The 24,107-nt window shown below is 41.2% G+C and overlaps 2 protein-coding genes, 1 long non-coding RNA gene and 1 pseudogene across 3 annotated transcripts; all 4 read right to left on the reverse strand.

The window, feature by feature from the left end:
• Positions 1–1,199: 1,199 nt before the first annotated feature.
• On the reverse strand, positions 1,200–1,777 carry LOC26535297. Its single transcript, XR_005560009.1, has 3 exons — positions 1,728–1,777; positions 1,578–1,670; positions 1,200–1,518 (listed from the first exon to the last, which is right to left on the reverse strand). It is a non-coding gene; the product is annotated as an uncharacterized LOC26535297 (long non-coding RNA).
• A 7,361-nt stretch (positions 1,778–9,138) lies between these two features.
• On the reverse strand, positions 9,139–15,196 carry LOC120320518 (annotated as a pseudogene).
• A 1,213-nt stretch (positions 15,197–16,409) lies between these two features.
• On the reverse strand, positions 16,410–16,947 carry LOC26536401 (2-oxoisovalerate dehydrogenase subunit beta, mitochondrial). Its single transcript, XM_015189109.2, has 2 exons — positions 16,788–16,947; positions 16,410–16,728 (listed from the first exon to the last, which is right to left on the reverse strand). The coding sequence occupies exons 1-2, from the start codon at positions 16,896–16,898 to the stop codon at positions 16,501–16,503; spliced, it is 339 nt and encodes a 112-aa protein (XP_015044595.1). The 5' UTR covers positions 16,899–16,947; the 3' UTR covers positions 16,410–16,500.
• Positions 16,948–23,568: 6,621 nt separating this feature from the next.
• Positions 23,569–24,107, reverse strand: LOC26534702 (2-oxoisovalerate dehydrogenase subunit beta, mitochondrial). Its single transcript, XM_015189108.2, has 2 exons — positions 23,947–24,107; positions 23,569–23,887 (listed from the first exon to the last, which is right to left on the reverse strand). Exons 1-2 carry the CDS (start codon positions 24,055–24,057, stop codon positions 23,660–23,662), a joined length of 339 nt encoding a protein of 112 aa, XP_015044594.1. The 5' UTR covers positions 24,058–24,107; the 3' UTR covers positions 23,569–23,659.

Raw genomic sequence — 24,107 nt, forward strand, 5'->3', positions numbered from 1 at the left:
GATAGTCTTAACCATTATTCTTACATGTCCATCACGTTGTGTTTTGTATGAGATAGGCTAGCATTGACGTCAAACAGAAAGATAGGAAGGGGCTTGGCAGAATCATAAGTGCTGCCTTCAATTACCGTTTCGAAATCTTATTTTTTTCATCTTCATTTACTCTTTTATTGGGTAATCCGTCGCTTAACAGAGCGAATTTATTGGCGCTTGTGCTTGGTGAGTTGTCCATAGAAGATTTTTTTCTGCGAAATTCGGGAGAGACTTGAGTTAGGTCTTCGTCGCTGAAGAACTAAATTAATTCAAAGCTAAGGCGTAGCTTCCGCACAAACTAGGCACGTCTAGACTCAAAGAGTGTTCGATCGGCCATATGTTAATGCGAGTTTTTTCCCGATGAGTACTTGGAAATATTTGTGTCAGCAATAGGTCAAATCTAAACAGTATTGTGAAACACTGCATCCCTAGTTTCTGTATTAAATATCGCTCGCAAAGAAGAGCGGCCATAAGAGTGCAATAGTTGCGAAGCGGCACTTGGTGGCCTGCGTTCGGAGTTAAAAGTTAATAATAAAGGAATACATTTAATGCTTCTTACACATGTTTGTTTATAACCCCCTGTCGAGGTTCTGTATGCTCACTCAGATTTTTCATGCCCAGTCGTTATAGAAGCTTGGAATATTTGTGTATTACTTATGTACAAAAGTAAATATAAAATATTTCAACATGATTCTGGAACTCTTCACCAGCTTTTTGTACAATTTTGATGTTAATCCAGTTGAATTCTTGTGGCTATTCTAACAACAAATTTTGGATCTGGCTCTGCAATCATTATTATAAAACTCAGCACGAAGACATAAGTTTTTTGTGTTTGCAAAATGTTTGGCATATAAAAAAAATAATTCTGATCGCACTATTGAAGCCGATTTGTATTTCTACTGCTTTATATAGAAGTCTTCTTGCGCATTTCATTTTTCCGGCAGCCAGCCCTTATCGTCCCACATAAGAAATAAAACTTTTTATCGCCAAAGAAACCGATAGCTTCCACGCTAATCCATTCTCCCAATCGGATGTATCTCTCAGAGGCTATCTGGGACCTTTCTTTCACACATCTTAACTTCTAGAATCGGAGGTACTGGGATCTTAGATATGAACAGGTTCAACCTAAGAAAAGTTTGAGTCTATATAAAAAAGAACACAAATTTAGGTTATATTTTTTACAGGAATATAATATCTTTAAACCCATTTTCTTTAAGTAACTTATGAAATGAAAACCTTTCATTTCTCATCTTACAATTTTCAAAAGTTAACAATATCATTGATAGCTGACAAACAACGGTGTTTATCGGGCATATAAAAAGGCTCGAAGACGTGAGGAAACGGAGTATCCCATCCAGTCACTCGCTTAACAGGTGCTTCAAGGTGCAAAAAGCACTTTTATTGAATGTACGATGCTAGCTCTGAACCGAATCCCTGTGTTAATGGAGCTTCATGCGCAATTATAACTCGGCCGGTTTTCTTAGCAGACTAAAAATAAAAAAAAAATATATATACTTGTTTAAATATCTAATAAGGTAATCACTTACGGTGCATATGGCATCAGTGTCCCACGGCAAAATGGAGACCAAGTCTATAACTTCACAATCTATATTTAGCTTCAGATTTGCAGTTTCTGCAACCTATATAAGAAATAGCATCACGGGAACATTGGTATCTAACTGCATATCGCCACTTACTTCTAATAGCACATGTACTTGTGTACCCCAACCAATAAGTGTGAAATGGAGTGGGCGAAGTTGTTGTCCAAGATAATTTGGCTTCTGACGTCGTTGTTGTTGCTGTTGCGGCTGCTGCTGATCAGTTCCTCCAGAAAAGAAAAGTCACGGGATCGACTTCAATTTCGCACTTTATTACAACACTTGTAAATTAAGACTAACTTAAACCTAACATTGGGAATACCGCGGGACCGCGGAGTGGTGAATACCTTGCGGAAAGGAGGGAGAGCGAGAGGAGAGAAGGAGAGCGCGAGGAGAGCGCGAGCAGCGGTGCTTGCGAGCCGTGGAGGAGCTTTGAGTACAAGCATTGTCCGCTTACACTGCCGCTCAACCCCCTTGCGTAAGCAAAGGTATCCCTGGCCGGCTAGACAGCAGGATCGGCCTCTTCACTCCGTGCACGCTCCAGAAACGGTCCATCCGAACACCGTTTACTGCGCGACGGGCAACCCATCCTCAATCTTTAGGAACCCCGGTTGGATCAGATTGGCATATACATCTGATCCCAACACGAGGGAGATGGTGGCCGGCCGATGGAAGCGCTCGTCCGCGAGACGAACACCGTCAAACTTGGCCCTTGCGGCGTCGCTCAGAGCTCGGATGGGTGTCCGGATCCTTAGGCTGGGTTCGATCTTCAGGACGACGTTGAGTCGGAAGGTGCTTGTTCGGGACCGGAGTGTCACCGACCAGACCGCGTCGTCTCCCAGCCGTGTGATGGGCAGCCGGAACGCAGCCGCCAACGACCGGTCGATGCTGCTCACCGGCATGCATGGGTCGATCATGGCGCCGGTCTCGAAAGTCTTCGAGCCCGTGTCCAGCACGACGACGGCTGTAGGCAGGATGGGGACAGCCTTCTGCTGCCCCGTTGAGACCTTCGGACGCGGGCGATTGTTGGCGACTGAGGCTGGTGGCGGAGTGCGGGAAATCCGGACCGGACGAGGTGCAGCGGGGTGGCGCTCCCTGCGCGTCGTGCATGTGGAGTAGAGTGTGGTGGTCTCCTCCACACTTCTTGCATCCGTCTTGGCTGCGGCAGTCTCCTTCTGAGTGCTGATGGGCGAGGCAGTTCGAGCAGTACTTATTAATAAGTACTGCCCGAAGGCGCTTTTCAGCGCTCTGTTTGTGGAACCTCTTGCACTTCCGAAGAGGATGGATTCCAGAGCAGACTCGGCAGCGGTAGGATTTAATACCTCGAGTACGTCTGCTCTCCAACGACTGGGTGGCACGAGGACGAGGAGCCATTATTGTAGGAAGTGAGTAAGTCTGCCAATAAAAGAAATGAAAAAGCTTAGTATGAGCCGACTACTATTTGGGCCCCGGAATGGGGGAAGTGCCCTAATCCCTAGGAACGGAGGACTCCTTGTCCTCCATCGGTAGAAGAATAATTTTGTGGACAGGGCGTTTTATGGTGCCGCGAGACGTACGGATCTCAACGACTCGAATGCGGTCGTCGGCTCCTGGAAAGGCAGAAACGATTCTGCCGAGCCGCCATTCGTTCGGTGGTAGATTGTCCTCCTTGACAACTACCATATCGTCGGCTTGGAGGTTCCTGGTCGGAAATTGCCATTTGTGTCGTTTATGGAGTTCTTTAAGATACTCCTCTTTCCACCGTGCACTAAACTGCTGATGTTGTGCCTTGAGGTGTTGCCATCGATTTATTATCGACTTGGCTTCGCCCTTTATCTCGGGTTCCGCCGTGGAAAGCAACGGCCCTCCAATAAGGAAATGGCCTGGTGTGAGGGCCAGCAAATCTGAGGGATCTTCGGACATAGGGGAGAGGGGTCTAGAGTTGAGGCAAGCCTCAATCTTAGCGAGAAGCGTCGCCAGCTCCTCAAATGTGTATTTGCGGGCTGACGTCGATTTAAGGAACAGGGTTTTGAAGCTTTTCACCCCTGCTTCCCACAAACCCCCCATATGTGGAGCCCCTGGTGGGATGAACCGCCATACGAGTCCCTGATGGCTATATGCATCAGTCACGGACTCTTTGGTAGCTTGAAGAAAGTCCCTGGAAATCAAAGTTGCCGCCCCCACAAAGGTCTTACCATTATCCGAATGGACCCGCTGAGGACAACCGCGCCTTGCTACGAAACGAGCAAAGGCCGCTAGAAATTTCTCGGTTGTTAGATCGGAAGTGGGTTCCAAATGGATAGCCTTCGTGGAAAAGCACACAAACACACAAACATATCCCTTAGTTATGAGACACGCTCTCCCTGTATAATTTTTTATTTCGAAAGGGCCGGCATAGTCGACACCCGTGTAGGTGAACGCCCTCGAGAAGGAGACTCTATTTGTCGGGAAATCGCCCATCAGCTGTGTTTCGAGTCTCTTCTTGTAAATCGTGCAAATCTTACACGGATTGACCACAGCCTTCACCAGATTCTTGATTTTAGGAATCCAATACTTCGATCGGATCAGGCGTACGATCAATTGACTACCGCCATGAAGAGTAATCTGGTGAGTAAATTGGACGATGAGGCGCGACAGTCTAGAGTCATAGGGGAGAATAATCGGATGACGTTCGTCATATTGCAGGGTTTTGGAGGCAGTGAGACGGCCACACGCCCTCAAAAGGCCGTGTTGGTCAATGAACGGGAACAAATTCACCAAAGGACTTGACTGGAAGAGGCCTTTTCTCGGTCAGATGCTGAAGCTCTTGGCCATATGCTCTGCGCTGCGCAATGGAGGTCAGAGTTCGTTCTGCCTCTCGGATCTCTTCACTTGTAGGGCGTAAATTGGGCAAGAACGAACCTTTGCGGCAGCGTTTAAGGAAGCGTTGAACACAGACCAGAACTCGCAGGGTCTTGTCCAATTTGGAGAAACGTCCGAGAAAGTCGATGGACGGGGCCTTGACAAAATGCACTTTGACCGCGCGCTGCTCTAGCTCTGTCACTGGAAGAGTGTCGCTTTGTGCTGGCCAAAGCTCTCGTGGCCCTTGCAGCCACTCTGGTCCGTGCCATCAGAAATGGTTTTCTGCCAATTCATGTAGGGATACGCCTCGACTGGCTAGATCGGCGGAGTTTTGTTCTGAGCGAACGTGTGCCCAACAGTCGACAGGCGTCGCCTGCGTGATCTTGGCAACTCTGTCGGCCACAAATGTGGTCCAGTTGCACGCAGGCTTTCGTAGCCAGGCTAAGACGATTGTGGAATCTGTCCAGCAGCGGATATCTGAATTGGCGGAGGGCATGTGCGGAATGATTGCTGTCACCATTTCGGTTAACAGCACGGCACCACAGAGCTCTAGCCGAGGAAGGGAGACGGGAGTTTTTACCGGGGCCACTCGTGTTTTGGCTGTAAGCAGGCGAGTCAGGATCTTTTGCCCCATCTCGACGCGGATGTATATAGCCGCTCCATAGGCTCTCTGAGACGCGTCACAGAAACCGTGGTGCTCTATGATTACCTCAGGCTGGTACCAGATCCATCTCGGAACGCGGATCTGGTTGAGGTCGGAATACTCGTCTAAAAACGATTGCCACCGCTGACTCATTTCAGTGGGAAGCTTATCGTCCCAGCCTAAGTTCTGCAACCAAATCTCCTGCATGAACATTTTTGAACGGATTATGAACGGCGCGAGCCACCCGGCAGGATCGAACAACCTAGCGATTTGGGACAAAACTTCTCGCTTTGTATAGGAGGGTTCCACAACTATTTCGGGGGGAACGAAATAGAATTCGTCGGACTTTGCCCTCCACCGAATACCGAGCGTCTTGGCCGTGCTTTCGGCATCGATGTCGAGGAACTCGCTATGAAGGAGGTGTTCGGCCGGGACGTCTTTAAGGACGCTTTTGTTGTTCGAGGTCCACTTTCTTAGCGGAAACCCGGAGGCACTTAGGGCTGCTTGCAACTCTCGAATCGAACTTTGGGCTTCGTTTACGGAATTCGCCCCTGCAAGAACGTCGTCGACGTACATGTGCTGCTGGATGATGCGGCTGGCATTTGGAAATGGCGCTTGGATATCCTCTGCCAGCTGTTGCAAGACTCGAATGGCGAGGAAGGGGGCGCAGTTGACCCCGAAGGTAACTGTTTTTAGTTCAAAGTCTCGGATATCTCCTTCCTTGTTTCGGAACAGAATTCTTTGAAACGGGGTATGTTTTGGATCGACCCAGATCTGACCATACATTTTCGTAATGTCTGCACTGAAGACGTATTGAAAATAACGCCATTTCAGGACCTGGATCGTTAGATCGGATTGTAAGACTGGACCAGCATGAAGGATATCATTTAAGCTGGTCCCATTTGCCGACGGACTTGAAGCGTTGAATACAACGCGAAGCTATGTAGTGGTGCTTTCGGGCTTAACTACCGCGTGATGAGGAAGATGATACGAGGGAGAATTGTGAGTCGGCGGAACTTCTTTCATATGACCCAGATCCAGGTACTCCTGGATCACGCTGTCATATTGCTCTTTTAAGGGAAAGTCTCTTTTTAAACGATTTTCGTTTCTAAGAAACTGAGCTAACGCAATGGACCTTGAATATCCTAAATCGGATCCGGTATTCTCGGGCTCCCGGAACGGGAGCGTCACCACGTACCTCCCGCTTGCGTCTTTTATTGTTGTTTGGAGGAAGTTCTTTTCACAATAGGAGTCCGAGTCTTTTACCATCTTTACTGGTAGATCCTCCACCTCCCAGAACTTGCTGAGAAGCGTGTCGAGCGAATCAGGGTCGCCTATTTGGTGCACCTGGGTCGTGAAGGATGCGACCGTTTCGGCTTACCCTTGGAAATCGGCCGCGTTAGCACCCACCCGAAAATAGTTTCTTGGCCCAGGAGCGAGCCGCAAATATTTTGTTGGGTGCCATCCATCATATGGATGGTAGAATGTCGGCCCCGATCAGTACATCAATTTGAGAGCTCTCAAAAAACGTAGGATCTGCCCAGCGGAGTGCGGGCAGGTCCTTCAAAGAATTCCGAGGGATCGGATAGGAGGGTAGTTTGCCTGAGAGCTCCGGAAGGACGTATGCTTCAGTGTCTAACTGTAGACCTGGCTTAGTAGGAGAGCGAATCCCGAAGTGACACAGCTTCGAGGATTTCGCGGAGACCGAATGATTTAACCCGGAGACTTGGGTCTGGGTGTTGCGGAATGGCGACTTGATGAGGTTGAACAGGCGTTCTGAAATGAACGTCGCCTCGGATCCCGAGTCGATTAAGGCTCGGGCTCGCTAGTTCGTCCCCAAATGGCACACGTCAATGATCGCTGTGCTCAGTAGGACGGCTGAAGTGCCGGACGCGAAAAAAGTTTGCACCGCTGAGGTGCTTGCCGATGCATTTCTGCTGGAGGGTCTCGGAGGTTGCTGTGTAGGAACCTCCTCGGAATTTGGAGGGCTGCGATGCAGCAGCGTATGGTGCCTGCCCTTACATGTAAAACAGCTGTGTGTGCTTGTGCAGTCACGTAGCTGGTGACCTCTGGCAAAACAATTCAGACATAGCTGCTTCTTTTTTATATAGCCGAAGCGCGAGTCAACAGACATTTGAAGAAAACGCGGGCACAATCTTACCGGATGGTTCTCCTTAGAACATAAGTCACACCCTTTCTGTTTGGTGCTGACCTTTGTCTCGAAGGATTGAAGCCTTTTTGGAACTGCCTGAGTCGGTTTCATATCTTCGATGGCTTCCAATGTCCGATACCTTTCGCTCAGGAAGGCATTCATTTCTTCCCAAGCTGGGATCTCGGATTTGGCAGTTAGCGACTGTTCCCATAAGGACAGGGTCTGCTTGGGCAGTTTGCTCGCGCAAAGGAAAACCAAGAGACAATCCCAGTTTTCTGTGGATACCTGGGAATGCGCTAGTGCTGTTAAACACCCCTGAATCGTGGATTGTAGCTCTTTTAGAGCATGACCAGATTCTTGCGAAATCGAACTCAAGTTAAAAAGGAGCTTGAGCTGGCTGTTGACTAAAAGTCGCTTGTTTTGGAACCGATCTCGAAGCGCCTCCCACGCTGAAGCAAAGCCATCATTCGTGAGAGGAGATTTCGCCACGATATCTTTTGCTTCGCCACTTGTTTTCGTTAGGAGATGGAATAGCTTCTCGACCGGAGTCAGCCTGGGGTTGTTTACGTAAATTGCCGTGAATAGGTCCCGGAAAGTGGGCCTACCGGAGGTAGGGACGGAGAGGCTTGATCAGGAGTGTTGATCTTCGCTTCGAAAAGGCTTACGCGATCGCTGACGGCGATGAATTTATGCAACGCTGCGGTTGCGGGCGTTGGCTGCTCAGAGGATGCCATTTTCTTTGTGGTAGAGCGTGTGACGCGGAGGAAATCAGTCCCGACAGCGGAGGGACTCTCGGATTTTCTCGATAGAGAAGACTCACTAGACGCTCGCGTCACTGGTCGGGAAATGACAATCCTAGGAGTTGTCTTCGAACTGGTCGATGGCAAAACCTTTGCTTTCGGAGTGGGAGTCGCGGTTTTGACCCTGGGACTAACGGACTTGGGTGCTGGCTTACCGCGAGTGGATAGCGGAGATTGCGGGTTGAACTTTTGTTCTTTTCCAGGTGCGGGTGTCTTTTTCTTGTCTCCCTCTAGGGGCATGCTCAGCTATGCCCTAGGAGAAGGAAGTCAAGAAGGCCTGCCCGCCGCAAAAAATATGGAATCGAAAAAGAACCAGACACAGAGAGCACCCAAATCTGGATGGACAAAGAATCCCGTCGGAATTCGGGAGAAAGTTGCAATTGGGATCTGGAAACAATAGCTCAAATTTATAAAAAAACTGTGAATTGCAATTTCTAGAAAAATGGCTAAAAAAAAGCTACTAGCTGGAGTCTGGATAATAGCCAATGATTTATAAAAAATCGCTACCGATTGGAAATCCCGAAAAAAAATAGCTAATATATAGAAAATAGCTATAAATTGGAATTTATGGAAAAAATAGCTAAATAATAGCTACCAGATGCAATGATTTATAAAAAATCGCTACCGACTTGAGATCCCGAAAAAAATAGCTAATATATAGAAAATAGCTATAAATTTGAATTTATGGGAAAAAATAGCTAAAAAATAGCTAACGAATAGAGTTCGAATGATAGCTAATAATTTATAAAAAATCGCTACCGACTTGAGATCCCGAAAAATAAAAATAGCTAATATAGGTCCATGAAATGGAGTGGGCGGAGTTGTTGTCCAATTTAATTTGGCTTCTGACGTCGTTGTTGTTGCTGTTGCGCCTGCTGCTGATCAGTTCCTCCAGAAATGAAAAGTCACGGGATCGACTTCAGTTTCGCACTTTATTACAACACTTGTAAATTAAGACTAACTTAAACCTAACATTGGGAATACCGCGGGACCGCGGAGTGGTGAATACCTTGCGGGAAGGAGGGAGAGCGAGAGGAGAGAAGGAGAGCGCGAGGAGAGAAGGAGAGCGCGAGCAGCGGTGCTTGCGAGCCGTGGAGGAGCTTTCAGTACAAGCATTGGCCGCTTACACTGCCGCTCAACTGTTTGCGCCCTTCTGGCGTGAACAGTGTGACATCTTTTCCATGTCGCAATATATCTGCTTTGCCAAGCGGTGATGTATAGTATTCCGTTGGAACATCCTCAACGACTGCCCGATATAAAGTTTTTGGCTCAAAAACAATGCACGGGTGGTTCGGATCACGAATACATGCAAGGATAAGGCCTTTTGCTTTTATCGGTCCATAAGGTACCTATACAAATTGTAAAGTACAACTTCGAATATTCCAGAATTCATTGATGGTTTCAAATTACCACGACACGAAGACCCGGGGTATGCGCAAAGTATGCTTCAGGACTTTAAGAATGGTAGAGTGCTCCGTGTCCAACAGCACCACAAGGAACTCTAAAAGTTAAGGATCCACAGTCGAATACCCCTCCGCTTCGGTAGCGATATTTGGCAGCTTCATTTACTATTTGGTCAAAACTAGGAAATATGTAGTCCGCAAACTGAATTTCAGCTATCGCGGTTGCTCCAGTATTAGCCACACCAATTGCAAAGCTATAAAATAGATAATAGAAATATTATCAATATAATATACTACATAATGTACACTTCTGTTAAAGCTCAGCTAATTTGAAAAAATACACATGATTCTGGATTCTTCACCTGCTTTTTGTATACTTTTTTGAATCTTTGATGTTATCAGCTTACATGATGATGTTATCAGCTTACATCATGATGCATCAGCTTACTCTAACTTACAACAAATGTTTTACATGGCTCTACAATCATTATTATAAAACTTAGCCGGAAGGCATTAGTTTTGGGTGTTGGCAAAATGTTGGGCATATTATACAACATTTACAAAACAAATAAACAAATCAAAAAAACTAAACATTTTTGAAAAGTTGGAAGTATTATTTCAGAGTTCTAAAATACGTTTTGATCAAGATATACTTGTACATAATTAATTTGATCGCACTATCGGAGCAGATTTGTATTTCTACTTCTGTATTTCTTCTTGCGCATTATTATTTTATTTTACTATTTGGTCAAAATTTGGAAATACATATGTATGTATGTACTCCGCAAACTGATTGCTCCAGTATTAGCCACACCTAATGCAAGCTATGAAATAAATAACAGAAAATATATTATTATTTTTTATTTATTAATTTATTTTTTATAATAGATAGAGTAGTTTAGAAAACTAAGCTAACTAATCTTATGACTGTGTTGGTTAAGAATTGTTTTGCATCTTAATTGGCTAAATGATTTTGTGTTTGTTATGTATATTTGTCTTTTTTATTTTTTTTAAATTCTGTTAATACACTGCAGTGTAATAAGTTTTCTTTTTGTTTTATCGCAGAATCCTTTTTAAGATGTCATTTTATATCTGTGTGGTTTATGTTTCGGGTTAGGATAAGTGGCATATTGCCTGCTGGTTGTGCAGCTTGGTCGGCTAATTCGTTTTCTTTTAATTTTAGGAACGTGTTGTGTTAATAGTGATCAAATTCTGTTTGGCAATAGCTGCTGCTATTTATATTTTGGATTGAGTCTTTTGCTGATAGAGAGTAGACAAAGATAAATAAGTTCGATTGTTTTCAGGATGGCGATTGTTTCTGAGATGAGGACACATGAATGAATATGGGGGCAGAATGCCGCATTTCAAAATGCTCGTTTCGGTTGTGCTGACGAATGTTATTGTGCAGTTCATTTTTAAGCCGTCAGGGAATATGACCATATGTAGTTTGCGATTATATTTTGTGAGTTCTTACAGATTTCGGTACGATTCTGGTTCTTGTTTCTTATGGTTTATACCAGTTACTCGTAGAGTAAAAGGGTATACTAGCTTCCTTGAAAAGTATGTAACTGGCAGAAGGGAGCGGTTCCGACCATATATCCGACCATGTCCGTCCATGTCCATGTTGCTACGCCCACTCTAAAGCCCACAAACCGCCTTAAGCTGCTACGCCCACACATTTTTTAAAAATGTTTTGAAATTTTTTCACTTTTTTCATAGTCTTCTAAATTTCTATCGATTTGTCAAAAAACTTTTTGCAACCTCCACCCTAACGCCCACAAACCGCAAAAAACTGCCACGCCCACACTTTCAAAAAAGCTTGTGATATTTTTTTACATTTTTGTTAATTTTGTAACTTTCTCTCGATTTGCCTCGCCCACGCTAACTGAAAAACTAAAAAAAAATCTGTCAGTGTTAAAATTTCTCCTTCGCACTTCCACTAGCTGAGTAACGGGTACCTGATAGTTGGGAAAATCGACTATAGCGTTCTCTATTGTTTAATTTGGCTATGACCGTTACCTAGGCGACATCGAAGAGTGTATACGTGTTGCAATTAAATTTAGGACTGGATAGGCATTCTATTACATTTAGTTTATTGTGGAGTTTAGGTAGAAGTGAATTTATGTGTTTCCTATTTATTTATTGTTTATTGTTATACTTAGAATTTTGAAGGAAGTACGTACGGAAGGATACGCTGTTCTTGCAACTGCAGTTGTGTTTTTTTTTTACATATATGAGGGTGTTGGCATTTGGATAGGGATAGCAATGCCCTAAGAGGTTATCTACGCGGAAGTCTGTATTTATGTTTTCATTTAAAAATGTTGTTGTCGTATGTGTTACATTTTATTTCTTTGTGAAGGGATATGATGTTAGATAATTTATTGAAATCTATAAAAAATAGTATGACGGATATATGTGAACCTAAATGGAAAAGGGGTTTGAAGAATGCGGACCGACGCGGAAGATTATTTTCATGGGTTTTCGTTAAGAAGGTTGTTGTGTCACAAACCACCAGAGTCATTTAACTACATATGTTAACTTGCGTTTTTGCTATACAAGAGTTGAGAGAAATTGGACGGTACGATGGAGTTTTGAGTTTTTTGGAAAGCTTGTGGTATATGGCTTTTAAATATATCTTTAAATAGTTGTTATTTTTTTATGTAAGAGAGATATTTTTGATCATTTCATATTGTCTAAACATGTGTTTAGACATGATAAGTAGACAAACTATAAATATGGTCTATTTATGGGCTGCAATAAACATGTAACTGGACAGCATAAGTGGCAACTACAGATAAGTACGATTGCAGCGGTCTATTGCCGAAGTGACATGATGTCAGATATGACCACGCGGGAGGTGATTAGCGCGGTCATAGGCCTCAAACATAGATTAAAGATAAAACTAAGCTGCATTTACAAACGCAGACTGCGGCGTCTTACAAGCGCTGCATTATATAATTAGATGATAAGAACCTATGTAAGGGAGAATAAAAGTCGAAGCCCTTGCAGTAGCGAGTCAGTTAGATTCAAACACCCGAATTGAACTCATTAAGTGTACGCACTAGTTTATAGTGTGAACATATTGGTCCTTCGAGAAATTCTGTTGTTTTCCCCCACCAGTGGTAAGAAACACAGAAGAAAAAACCAGCGCTTCAAAGTAAAAAGAGCAAGGTTATACGAGTGATTCTGTTGTTTTCCCCACCAGTGGTAAGAAACACAGAATAAAAGACCACCCCTTAAAGTACTAGGACTATAAGGTGAAACATTGTGTCCTTGCTTTTCCTTGGCTGATCAATCAGCTGGGTCAACTGGGCAACCAATAAAAAAATCCTCCAACGGATCACGCCAAAGAAAACAAGCAGAAAGCACAAAAAAGTCACAGTGATTGCTTTCCCAAGATGTTGTTGGAAAGATCTGTGAAATTGATGCAAGACCATGGAGAGCTGCAGAACAAAATACTACAAGCCATCAAAGAAAAGGCATATATACCAGCAATAGAAGCATTGGTAGTCCGATTTACTACTAACAACAATGCGCTGGTAAAATTGGGAGTTGGCGATCATCAATATTTTAATGATAAAATATTTATTTAAACTATGGATGCTGTCAAGGCCTACAATGAGTCGCAATTAAAGGTAGAAACACTTGAAGAGATAAATATACCAAGTGGATCAAAATTATCTGATACCACATCAGCTCGGAGCTCCAGTCCAGTTGATAATCTGGTTCAACTGGTGGACAGAAGAGCGGACAGGGTGAGGCAACAGATGAGCCTAATCTACGAAACCCTAGATAGTTCAAGTGAGATTGAACTAGTCAAGCAGCTGGCAATGATGAAAAGTCATTGGTCCAACGTGACGGACACACTGAAACTGCTTGAAAACATGTATGACAGAACTGCCTTTGATCAAGATGAGGCAGACATTCTGCAATCTGAAGCTGCCGCACTAGAGATGGTACTTCAAATAAAGTTGGAACAGTTGAAAAGTTCCAACTACGACGTGCCAGAACTCCCAAAAGTGGACCTTCCAACGTTCAATGGAAATGCGACGGAATGGCCAACAGTTTTACGAGCTGTTCTCTGAGCTAATAGACAGCAGGAAGGATTTTAGCAATACAAGGAAGCTGGGATATTTAAGAGCCTGCTTTAAAGGAGAAGCTCAAATGGTGGGTAGCCATTTGATAACGGGATCACCGGCTAGCAATGCAGCAGCGTGGGAGCTTATCTGCAAACGCTATGAGAATAGCAGAAAAATATTCTCCCAACACTTCAACAAATTAATGGAACTGGAGTGCTTGCTACCCCATGATGAGAAAAATTTAGTGATGTTTTTGGATACTGCGACCGAGAGCATATTCATCATAAAGCAAAAAGGAAAAATATAAATCTCTGGTAACGTAATTTTAGCAGAAATTCTACTGCGGAAATTTTCGATAGAAGCCTTGCAGCTGTATGAACAGCATGTAAAAAAGACAAGAGCTATACAGTCCGTACAAGACGTACTGGAGTTTATTGAGCAACAATACAACTCAGTAAGTGCCATTACCAAAAATACCGCTCAGCTTGATACAAGAAAAATGCAAGTTAGAGCGTGCCTTTTGCTCTAAGGATGGCCACGATATAATAGTGTCTCAAATTCAGAGCACAATCAATCGAAAAAAGAAAAGAATTCGTTCAAAAGAACATCATGTGCTTTAGATGCTTTGAAAAACATAATGCTATCGACTGCAGAAAGGAAATTACATGCAATCGATGCTCCAAAGGACACAATAGCCTTCTTCATGAAGACACAAAACGCAGTATCAACACCAATAGCCTCAAGCAAGGCCAAGACACACTATTGGCCACAGCTGTTGTTTTAGTGAAAAACAAAGCTGGAGGTTACAACGAGTTGAGAGCGCTTATTGACGGTGGATCCCAAAAGACGCTTTATTTCAGAGGAGGCAGCACAAATATTAAGGATTCCCAGAGTAAGGAGTACTATAGAGGTCGAAGGTATCTCCCAGACTACTCAATTATCAAAAAATAGTGTCTACCTGACGATCAAACCAAAAATTCCAAGCAGCTTCAAAACATCAACGGAAGCATTGGTTTTACCAACACTCCATAGAGCCCTTCCCAGCAAAAAGTTAGCGGATTCACGATTCAACGAGCCAAGCAGAATTGACATGGTGATAGGTGTGGATCTATTTTCCCTGATAATGATGGAGAAAATAAAAACCGTGAATGGAATCTTGGGACAAAAAACCAGATTTGGATGGATTGTGTCCGGAAATAGACCTCGAGCAACAAAGTTATTATATTATAAATTATAAGTGCCACTACAACAATAAATCTAAAGGACCTGGTACGCTTTTGGGAACTGGAAGATGAAGCCGATGAAACGATTACAGACAATGCTGAATGCTCTATGTACATTACCAATGTGTTTCACTTAATATATATCTCCGTTTTTGTTGTTTGGCTCGATATCTACATAGAACATGTTCAGTGGCGTTTTGGTTGCACGGCTTTTAATATTACTTATGATTCTAACAACATAGTCTTTTGACTCTACATCTCGTTTGATTTTATTTATATTTGTAGGAAAATGCAAATTCTTAACAACGCCTCTGAATTCTCTATGTGTGGTAATTCAACCAAGCATCATTTAATGTTTTAACTAATTTTCTGTATTCTTCGATAGTCTTAACCATTATTCTTACATGTCCATCACGTTGTGTTTTGTATAGTAGAGATAGGCTAGCATTGACGTCAGACAGAAAGATAGGAAGGGGCTTGGCAGAATCATAAGTGCTGCCTTCAATTACCGTTTCGAAATCTTCTTTTTTTCATCTTCATTTACTCTTTTATTGGGTAATCCGTCGCTTAACAGAGCGAATTTATTGGCGCTTGTGCTTGGTGAGTTGTCCATAGAAGATTTTTTTCTGCGAAATTCGGGAGAGACTTGAGTTAGGTCTTCGTCGCTGTCATTTATGTCGACAACAGTTAGTTAGTTGGTGCTTATCAGCAACCACAGAATTATTGTTGTATTTTATGATTGTAGCATTTAGTTCTTAATTAATTCAAAGCTAAGGCGTAGCTTCCGCACAAACTAGGCACGTCTAGACTCAAAGAGTGTTCGATCGCAATTCGGCCATATGTTAATTCGAGTTTTTTCCCGATGAGTACTTGGAAATATTTGTGTCAGCAACAGGCCAAATCTAAAAATCTATTGTGAAACACTGGATCCCTAGTTCCAGCATTAAATATCGCTCGCAAAGAAGAGCGGCCATAAAGGTGCAATAGTTGCGAAGCGGCCTGCGTTCGGAGTTAAAAGTTAATAATAAAGGAATACATTTAATGCTTCTTACACTTGTTTGTTTATAACCCCCTGTCGAGGTTCTGTATGCTCACTCAGATTTTTCATGCCCAGTCGTTATATAAGCTTGGAATATTTGTGTATTACTTATGTACAAAAGTAAATATGAAATATTTCAACATGATTCTGGAACTCTTCACCAGCTTTTTGTACAATTTTAATGTTAATCCAGTTGAATTCTTGTGGCTATTCTAAAAACAAATTTTGGATCTGGCTCTGCAATCATTATTATAAAACTCAGCACGAAGACATAAGTTTTTTGTGTTTGCAAAATGTTTGGCATATAAAAAAATAATTCTGATCGCACTATTGAAGCCGATTTGTATTTCTACTGCTTTATATAGAAGTCTTCTTGCGCATTTCATTTTTCCGGCAGCCAGCCCTTATCGTCCCACATAAGAAATAAAACTTTTTATCGCCAAAGAAACCGATAGCTTCCACGCTAATCCATTCTCCCAGTCGGATGTATCTCTCAGAGGCTATCTGGGACCTTTCTTTCAGACATCTTAACTTCTAGAATCGGAGGTACTGGGATCTTAGATATGAACAGGTTCAACCTAAGAAAAGTTTGAGTCTATATAAAAAAGAACACAAATTTAGGTTATATTTTTTACAGGAATATAATATCTTTAAACCCATTTTCTTTAAGTAACTTATGAAATGCAAACCTTTCATTTCTCATCTTACAATTTTCAAAAGTTAACAATATCATTGATAGCTGACAAACCACGGTGTTTATCGGGCATATAAAAAGGCTCGAAGACGTGAGGAAACGGAGTATCCCATCCAGTCACTCGCTTAACAGGTGCTTCAAGGTGCAAAAAGCACTTTTCTTGAATGTACGATGCTAGCTCTGAACCGAATCCCTGTGTTAATGGAGCTTCATGCGCAATTATAACTCGGCCGGTTTTTTTAGCAGACTAAAAATAAAAAAATAATATATATACTTGTTTAAATATCTAATAAGGTAATCACATACGGTGCATATGGCATCAGTGTCCCACGGCAAAATGGAGACCAAGTCTTTAACTTCACAATCTATATTTAGCTTTAGATTTGCAGTTTCTGCAACCAATATAAGAAATAGCATCACGGGAACATTGGTATCTAACTGTGAATTTCAGCTATCGCGGTTGCTACAGTATTAGCCACACCAATTGCAAAGCTATAAAATAAATAATAGAAATATTATCAATTTAATATACTACATAATGTACACTTCTGTTAAAGCTCAGCTAATTTGAAAAAATACACAATATTAATATTCACAAAGTTGTCTTGATCTAATTCTTCACTTAGAAGGGGCTAAATAAATGGCTTTGATTTATTTAGAAACCTTAAGCATATTGAAAATGATTACTTTTACTCACATACAGCCTTACATATTATAATATATATAAATTAAACATTAGTCGGGCAGGTCTATGAAATATTTTAATATGATTCTGGATTCTTCACCTGCTTTTTGTATATTTTTTTTAATCTTTGATGTTATCAGCTTACATCATGATGTTATCAGCTTACATCATAATGCATCGCTTACTCTTACTTACAACAAATGTTTTACATGGCTCTACAATCATTATTATAAAACTAAGCCGGAAGGCATTAGTTTTGGGTGTTGGCAAAATGTTGGGCATATTATACAACATTTACAAAACAAATCAAAAAAACTAAACATTTTTGAAAAGTTGGAAGTATTATTTCAGAGTTCTAAAATACGTTTTGATCAAGATATACTTGTACATAATTAATTTGATCGCACTATCGGAGCAGATTTGTATTTCTACTTCTGTATTTCTTCTTGTGCATTATTATTTTATTTTACTATTTGGTCAAAATTTGGAAATACATATGTATGTATGTACTCCGCAAACTGATTGCTCCAGTATTAGCCACACCTAATGCAAGCTATGAAATAAATAACAGAAAATATATTATTATATTTTATTTATTTATTTATTTTTTATAATAGATAGAGTAGTTTATAAAACTAAGCTTGAGTCTTTTGCTGATAGAGAGTAGACAAAGATAAATAAGTTCGATTGTTTTCAGGATGGCGATTGTTTCTGAGATGAGGACACATGAATGAATATGGGGGCAGAATGCCGCAATTTCAAAATGCTCGTTTCGGTTGTGCTGACGAATGTTATTGTGCAGTTCATATTTAAGCCGTCAGGGAATATGACCATATGTAGTTTGCGATTATATTTTGTGAGTTCTTACAGATTTCGGTATGATTCTGGTTCTTGTTTCTTATGGCTTATACCAGTTACACGTAGAGTAAAAGGGTATAATAGCTTTCTTGAAAAGTATGTAACTGGCAGAAGGGAGCGGTTCCGACCATATATCCGACCATGTCCGTCTGTCCGTCCATGTCCATGTTGCTACGCCCACTCTAAAGCCCAGAAACCGCCCAAAGCTGCCACGCCCACACATTTTTTAAAAATGTTTTGAAATTTTTTCACTTTTTTCATAGTCTTCTAAATTTCTATCGATTTGTCAAAAAACTTTTTGCAACCTCCACCCTAACGCCCACAAACCGCAAAAAACTTCCACGCCCACACTTTTAAAAAAGCTTGTGATATTTTTTTACATTTTTGTTAATTTTGTAACTTTCTCTCGATTTGCCTCGCCCACGCTAACTGAAAAACTAAAAAAAAATCTGTCAGTGTTAAAATTTCTCCTTCGCACTTCCACTAGCTGAGTAACGGGTACCTGATAGTTGGGAAAATCGACTATAGCGTTCTCTATTGTTTAATTTGGCTATGACCGTTACCTAGGCGACATCGAGGAGTGTATACGTGTTGCAATTAAATTTAGGACTGGATAGGCATTCCATTAGATTTAGTTTATTGTGGAGTTTAGGTAGAAGTGAATTTATGTGTTTCCTATTTATTTATTGTTTGTTGTTATACTTAGAATTTTTAAGGAAGTACGTTAACACAGCGTATCCTGCAACTGCAGTTGTGTTTTTTTTTACATATATGAGGGTGTTGGCATTTGGATAGGGATAGCAATGCCCTAAGAGGATATCTACGCGGAAGTCTGTATTTATGTTTTCATTTAAAAATGTTGTTGAAGGGATATGATGTTAGATAATTTATTGAAATCTATAAAAAATAGTATGACGGATATATGTGAACCTAAATGGAAAAGGGGTTTGAAGAATGCGGACCGACGCGGAAGATTATTTTCATGGGTTTTCGTTAAGAAGGTTGTTGTGTCACAAACCACCAGAGTCTTTTAGCTACATATGTTAGCTTGCGTTTTTGCTATACAAGAGTTGAGAGAAATGGGACGGTGAGATGGAGTTTTGAGTTTTGTGGGTTTTTGGGCTTGAGGATTGGTTGTTATTTTTTATGTAAGAGAGATATTTTTGATCATTTCATATTGTCTAAACATGTGTTTAGACATGAAAAGTAGACAAACTATAAATATGGTCTATTTATGGGCTGCAATAAAAATGTTACTGGATAGCATAAGTGGCAACTACAGATAAGTACGATTGCAGCGGTCTATTGCCGAAGTGTCATGATGTCATTTATGACCACGCGGGAGGTGATTAGCGCGGTCATAGGCCTTAAACATAGACATAAATATGTTACTGGACAGCATAAGTGGCAACTATAGATAAGTACGATTGCAGCGCTCTATTGCCGAAGTGTCATGATGTCTGATATGACCACGCCGGAGGTGATTAGCGCGGTCATAGGCCTCAAACATAGATTAAAGATAAAACTAAGCTGCATTTACAAACGCAGACTGCGGCGTCTTACAAGCGCTGCATTATATAATTAGATGATAAGAACCTATGTAAGAGAAAATAAAAGTCGAAGCCCTCGCAGTAGCGAGTCAGTTAGATTCAAACACCCGAATTGAACTCATTAAGTGTACGCACTAGTTTATAGTGTGAACATTTTGGTCCTTCGAGAAATTCTGTTGTTTTCCCCCACCAGTGGTAAGAAACACAGAAGAAAAAACCAGCGCTTCAAAGTAAAAAGGGCAAGGTTATACGAGTGATTCTGTTGTTTTCCCCACCAGTGGTAAGAAACACAGAATAAAAGACCACCCCTTAAAGTACTAGGACTATAAGGTGAAACATTGTGTTCTTGCTTTTCCTTGGCTGATCAATCAGCTGGGTCAACTGGGCAACCAATAAAAAAATCCTCCAACGGATCACGTCAAAGAATACAAGCAGAAAGCACAAAAAAGTCACAGTGATTGCTTTCCCAAGATGTTGTTGGAAAGATCTGTGAAATTGATGCAAGACCATGGAGAGCTGCAGAACAAAATACTGCAAGCCATCAAAGAAAAGGCATATATACCAGCAATAGAAGCATTGGTAGTCCGATTTACTACTAACAACAATGCGCTGGTAAAATTGGATGTTGGCGATCATCAATATTTTAATGATAAAATATTTATTTAAACTATGGATGCTGTCAAGGCCTACAATGAGTCGCAATTAAAGGTAAAAACACTTGAAGAGATAAATATACCAAGTGGATCAAAATTATCTGATACCACATCAGCTCGGAGCTCCAGTCCAGTTGATAATCTGGTTCAACTGGTGGACAGAAGAGCGGACAGGGTGAGGCAACAGATGAGCCTAATCTACGAAACCCTAGATAGTTCAAGTGAGATTGAACTAGTCAAGCAGCTGGCAATGGTAAAAAGTCATTGGTCCAACGTGACGGACACACTGAAACTGCTTGAAAACAAGAATGACAGAACTACCTTTGATCAAGATGAGGCAGACATTCTGCAATCTGAAATCGCCGCACTAGAGATGGTACTTCAAATGAAGTTGGAACAGTTGAAAAGTTCCAGCTACGACGTGCCAGAACTCCCAAAAGTGGACCTTCCAACGTTCAATGGAAATGCGACGGAATGGCCAACAGTTTTACGAGCTGTTCTCTGAGGTAATAGACAGCAGGAAGGATTTCAGCAATACAAGGAAGCTGGGATATTTAAGAGCCTGCTTAAAAGGAGAAGCTCAAATGGTGGGTAGCCATTTGATAACGGGATCAGCGGCTAGCAATGCAGCAGCGTGGGAGCTTATCTGCAAACGCTATGAGAATAGCAGAAAAATATTCTCCCAACACTTCAACAAATTAATGGAACTGTAGTGCTTGCTGCCCCATGATGAGAAAAATTTAGGGATGTTTTTGGATACTGCGACCGAGAGCATATTCATCATAAAGCAAAAAGGAAAAATATAAATCTCTGGTAACGTAATTTTAGCAGAAATTCTACTGCGGAAATTTTCGTTAGAAGCCTTGCAGCTGTATGAACAGCATGTAAAAAAGACAAGAGCTATACAGTCCGTACAAGACGTACTGGAGTTTATTGAGCAACAATACAACTCAGTAAGTGCCAATACCAAAAATACCGCTCAGCTTGATACAAGAAAAATGCAAGTTAGATCGTGTGCCTTTTGCTCTAAGGATGGCCACGATATGATAGTGTCTCAAATTCAGAGCACAATCAATCGAAAAAAGAAAAGAATTCGTTCAAAAGAACATCATGTGCTTTAGATGCTTTGAAAAACATAATGCTATCGACTGCAGAAAGGAAATTACATGCAATCGATGCTCCAAAGGACACAATAGCCTTCTTCATGAAGACACAAAACGCAGTATCAACACCAATAGCCTCAAGCAAGGCCAAGACACACTATTGGCTACAGCTGTTGTTTTAGTGAAAAACAAAGCTGGAGGTTACAACGAGTTGAGAGCGCTTATTGACGGTGGACCCCAAAAGACGCTTTATTTCAGAGGAGGCAGCACAAATATTAATGATTCCCAGAGTAAGGAGTACTATAGAGGTCGAAGGTATCTCCCAGACTACTCAATTATTAAAAAAATAGTGTCCACCTAACGATCAAACCAAAAATTCCAAGCAGCTTCAAAACATCAACGGAAGCATTGGTTTTACCAACACTCCATAGAGCCCCTCCCAGCAAAAAGTTAGCGGATTCACGATTCAACGAGCCAAGCAGAATTGGCATGGTGATAGGTGTGGATCTATTTCCCCTGATTATGATGGAGAAAATAAAAACCGTGAATGGAATCTTGGGACAAAAAAGCAGATTTGAATGGATTGTGTCCGGAAATAGACATCGAGCAACAAAGTTATTATATTATAAATTATAAGTGCCACTACAACAATAAATCTAAAGGACCTGGTACGCTTTTGGGAACTGGAAGATGAAGCCGATGAAACGATTACAGACAATGCTGAATGCTCTATGTACATTACCAATGTGTTTCACTTAATATATATCTCCGTTTTTGTTGTTTGGCTCGATATCTACATAGAACATGGTCAGTGACATAGTCTTTTGACTCTACATCTCGTTTGATTTTATTTATATTTGTAGAAAAATGCAAATTCTTAACAACGCCTCTGAATTCTCTATGTGTGATAATTCAACCAATCATCATTAAATGTTTTAACTAATTTTCTGTATTCTTCGATAGTCTTAACCATTATTCTTACATGTCCATCACGTTGTGTTTTGTATAGTAGAGATAGGCTAGCATTGACGTTAGACAGAAAGATAGGAAGGGGCTTGGCAGAATCATAAGTGCTGCCTTCAATTACCGTTTCGAAATCTTCTTTTTTTCATCTTCATTTACTCTTTTATTGGGTAATCCGTCGCTTAACAGAGCGAATTTATTGGCGCTTGTGCTTGGTGAGTTGTCCATAGAAGATTTTTTTCTGCGAAATTCGGGAGAGACTTGAGTTAGGTCTTCGTCGCTGTCATTTATGTCGACAACAGTTAGTTAGTTGGTGCTTATCAGCAACCACAGAATTATTGTTGTATTTTATGATTGTAGCATTTAGTTCTTAATTAATTCAAAGCTAAGGCGTAGCTTCCGCACAAACTAGGCACGTCTAGACTCAAAGAGTGTTCGATCGCAATTCGGCCATATGTTAATTCGAGTTTTTTCCCGATGAGTACTTGGAAATATTTGTGTCAGCAACAGGCCAAATCTAAACAGTATTGTGAAACACTGGATCCCTAGTTCCAGCATTAAATATCGCTCGCAAAGAAGAGCGGCCATAAAGGTGCAATAGTTGCGAAGCGGCCTGCGTTCGGAGTTAAAAGTTAATAATAAAGGAATACATTTAATGCTTCTTACACTTGTTTGTTTATAACCCCCTGTCGAGGTTCTGTATGCTCACTCAGATTTTTCATGCCCAGTCGTTATATAAGCTTGGAATATTTGTGTATTACTTATGTACAAAAGTAAATATGAAATATTTCAACATGATTCTGGAACTCTTCACCAGCTTTTTGTACAATTTTAATGTTAATCCAGTTGAATTCTTGTGGCTATTCTAAAAACAAATTTTGGATCTGGCTCTGCAATCATTATTATAAAACTCAGCACGAAGACATAAGTTTTTTGTGTTTGCAAAATGTTTGGCATATAAAAAAATAATTCTGATCGCACTATTGAAGCAGATTTGTATTTCTACTGCTTTATATAGAAGTCTTCTTGCGCATTTCATTTTTCCGGCAGCCAGCCCTTATCGTCCCACATAAGAAATAAAACTTTTTATCGCCAAAGAAACCGATAGCTTCCACGCTAATCCATTCTCCCAGTCGGATGTATCTCTCAGAGGCTATCTGGGACCTTTCTTTCAGACATCTTAACTTCTAGAATCGGAGGTACTGGTTTCTTAGATATGAACAGGTTCAACCTAAGAAAAGTTTGAGTCTATATAAAAAAGAACACAAATTTAGGTTATATTTTTTACAGGAATATAATATCTTTAAACCCATTTTCTTTAAGTAACTTATGAAATGCAAACCTTTCATTTCTCATCTTACAATTTTCAAAAGTTAACAATATCATTGATAGCTGACAAACAACGGTGTTTATCGGGCATATAAAAAGGCTCGAAGACGTGAGGAAACGGAGTATCCCATCCAGTCACTCGCTTAACAGGTGCTTCAAGGTGCAAAAAGCACTTTTCTTGAATGTACGATGCTAGCTCTGAACCGAATCCCTGTGTTAATGGAGCTTCATGCGCAATTATAACTCGGCCGGTTTTTTTAGCAGACTAAAAATAAAAAAATAATATATATACTTGTTTAAATATCTAATAAGGTAATCACTTACGGTGCATATGGCATCAGTGTCCCACGGCAAAATGGAGACCAAGTCTATAACTTCACAATCTATATTTAGCTTCAGATTTGCAGTTTCTGCAACCAATATAAGAAATAGCATCACGGGAACATTGGTATCTAACTGTGAATTTCAGCTATCGCGGTTGCTCC

The sequence above is a fragment of the Drosophila yakuba genome, chromosome 2L (genome assembly GCF_016746365.2).
Source record: "Drosophila yakuba strain Tai18E2 chromosome 2L, Prin_Dyak_Tai18E2_2.1, whole genome shotgun sequence".
Lineage (NCBI taxonomy): Eukaryota > Metazoa > Arthropoda > Insecta > Diptera > Drosophilidae > Drosophila > Drosophila yakuba.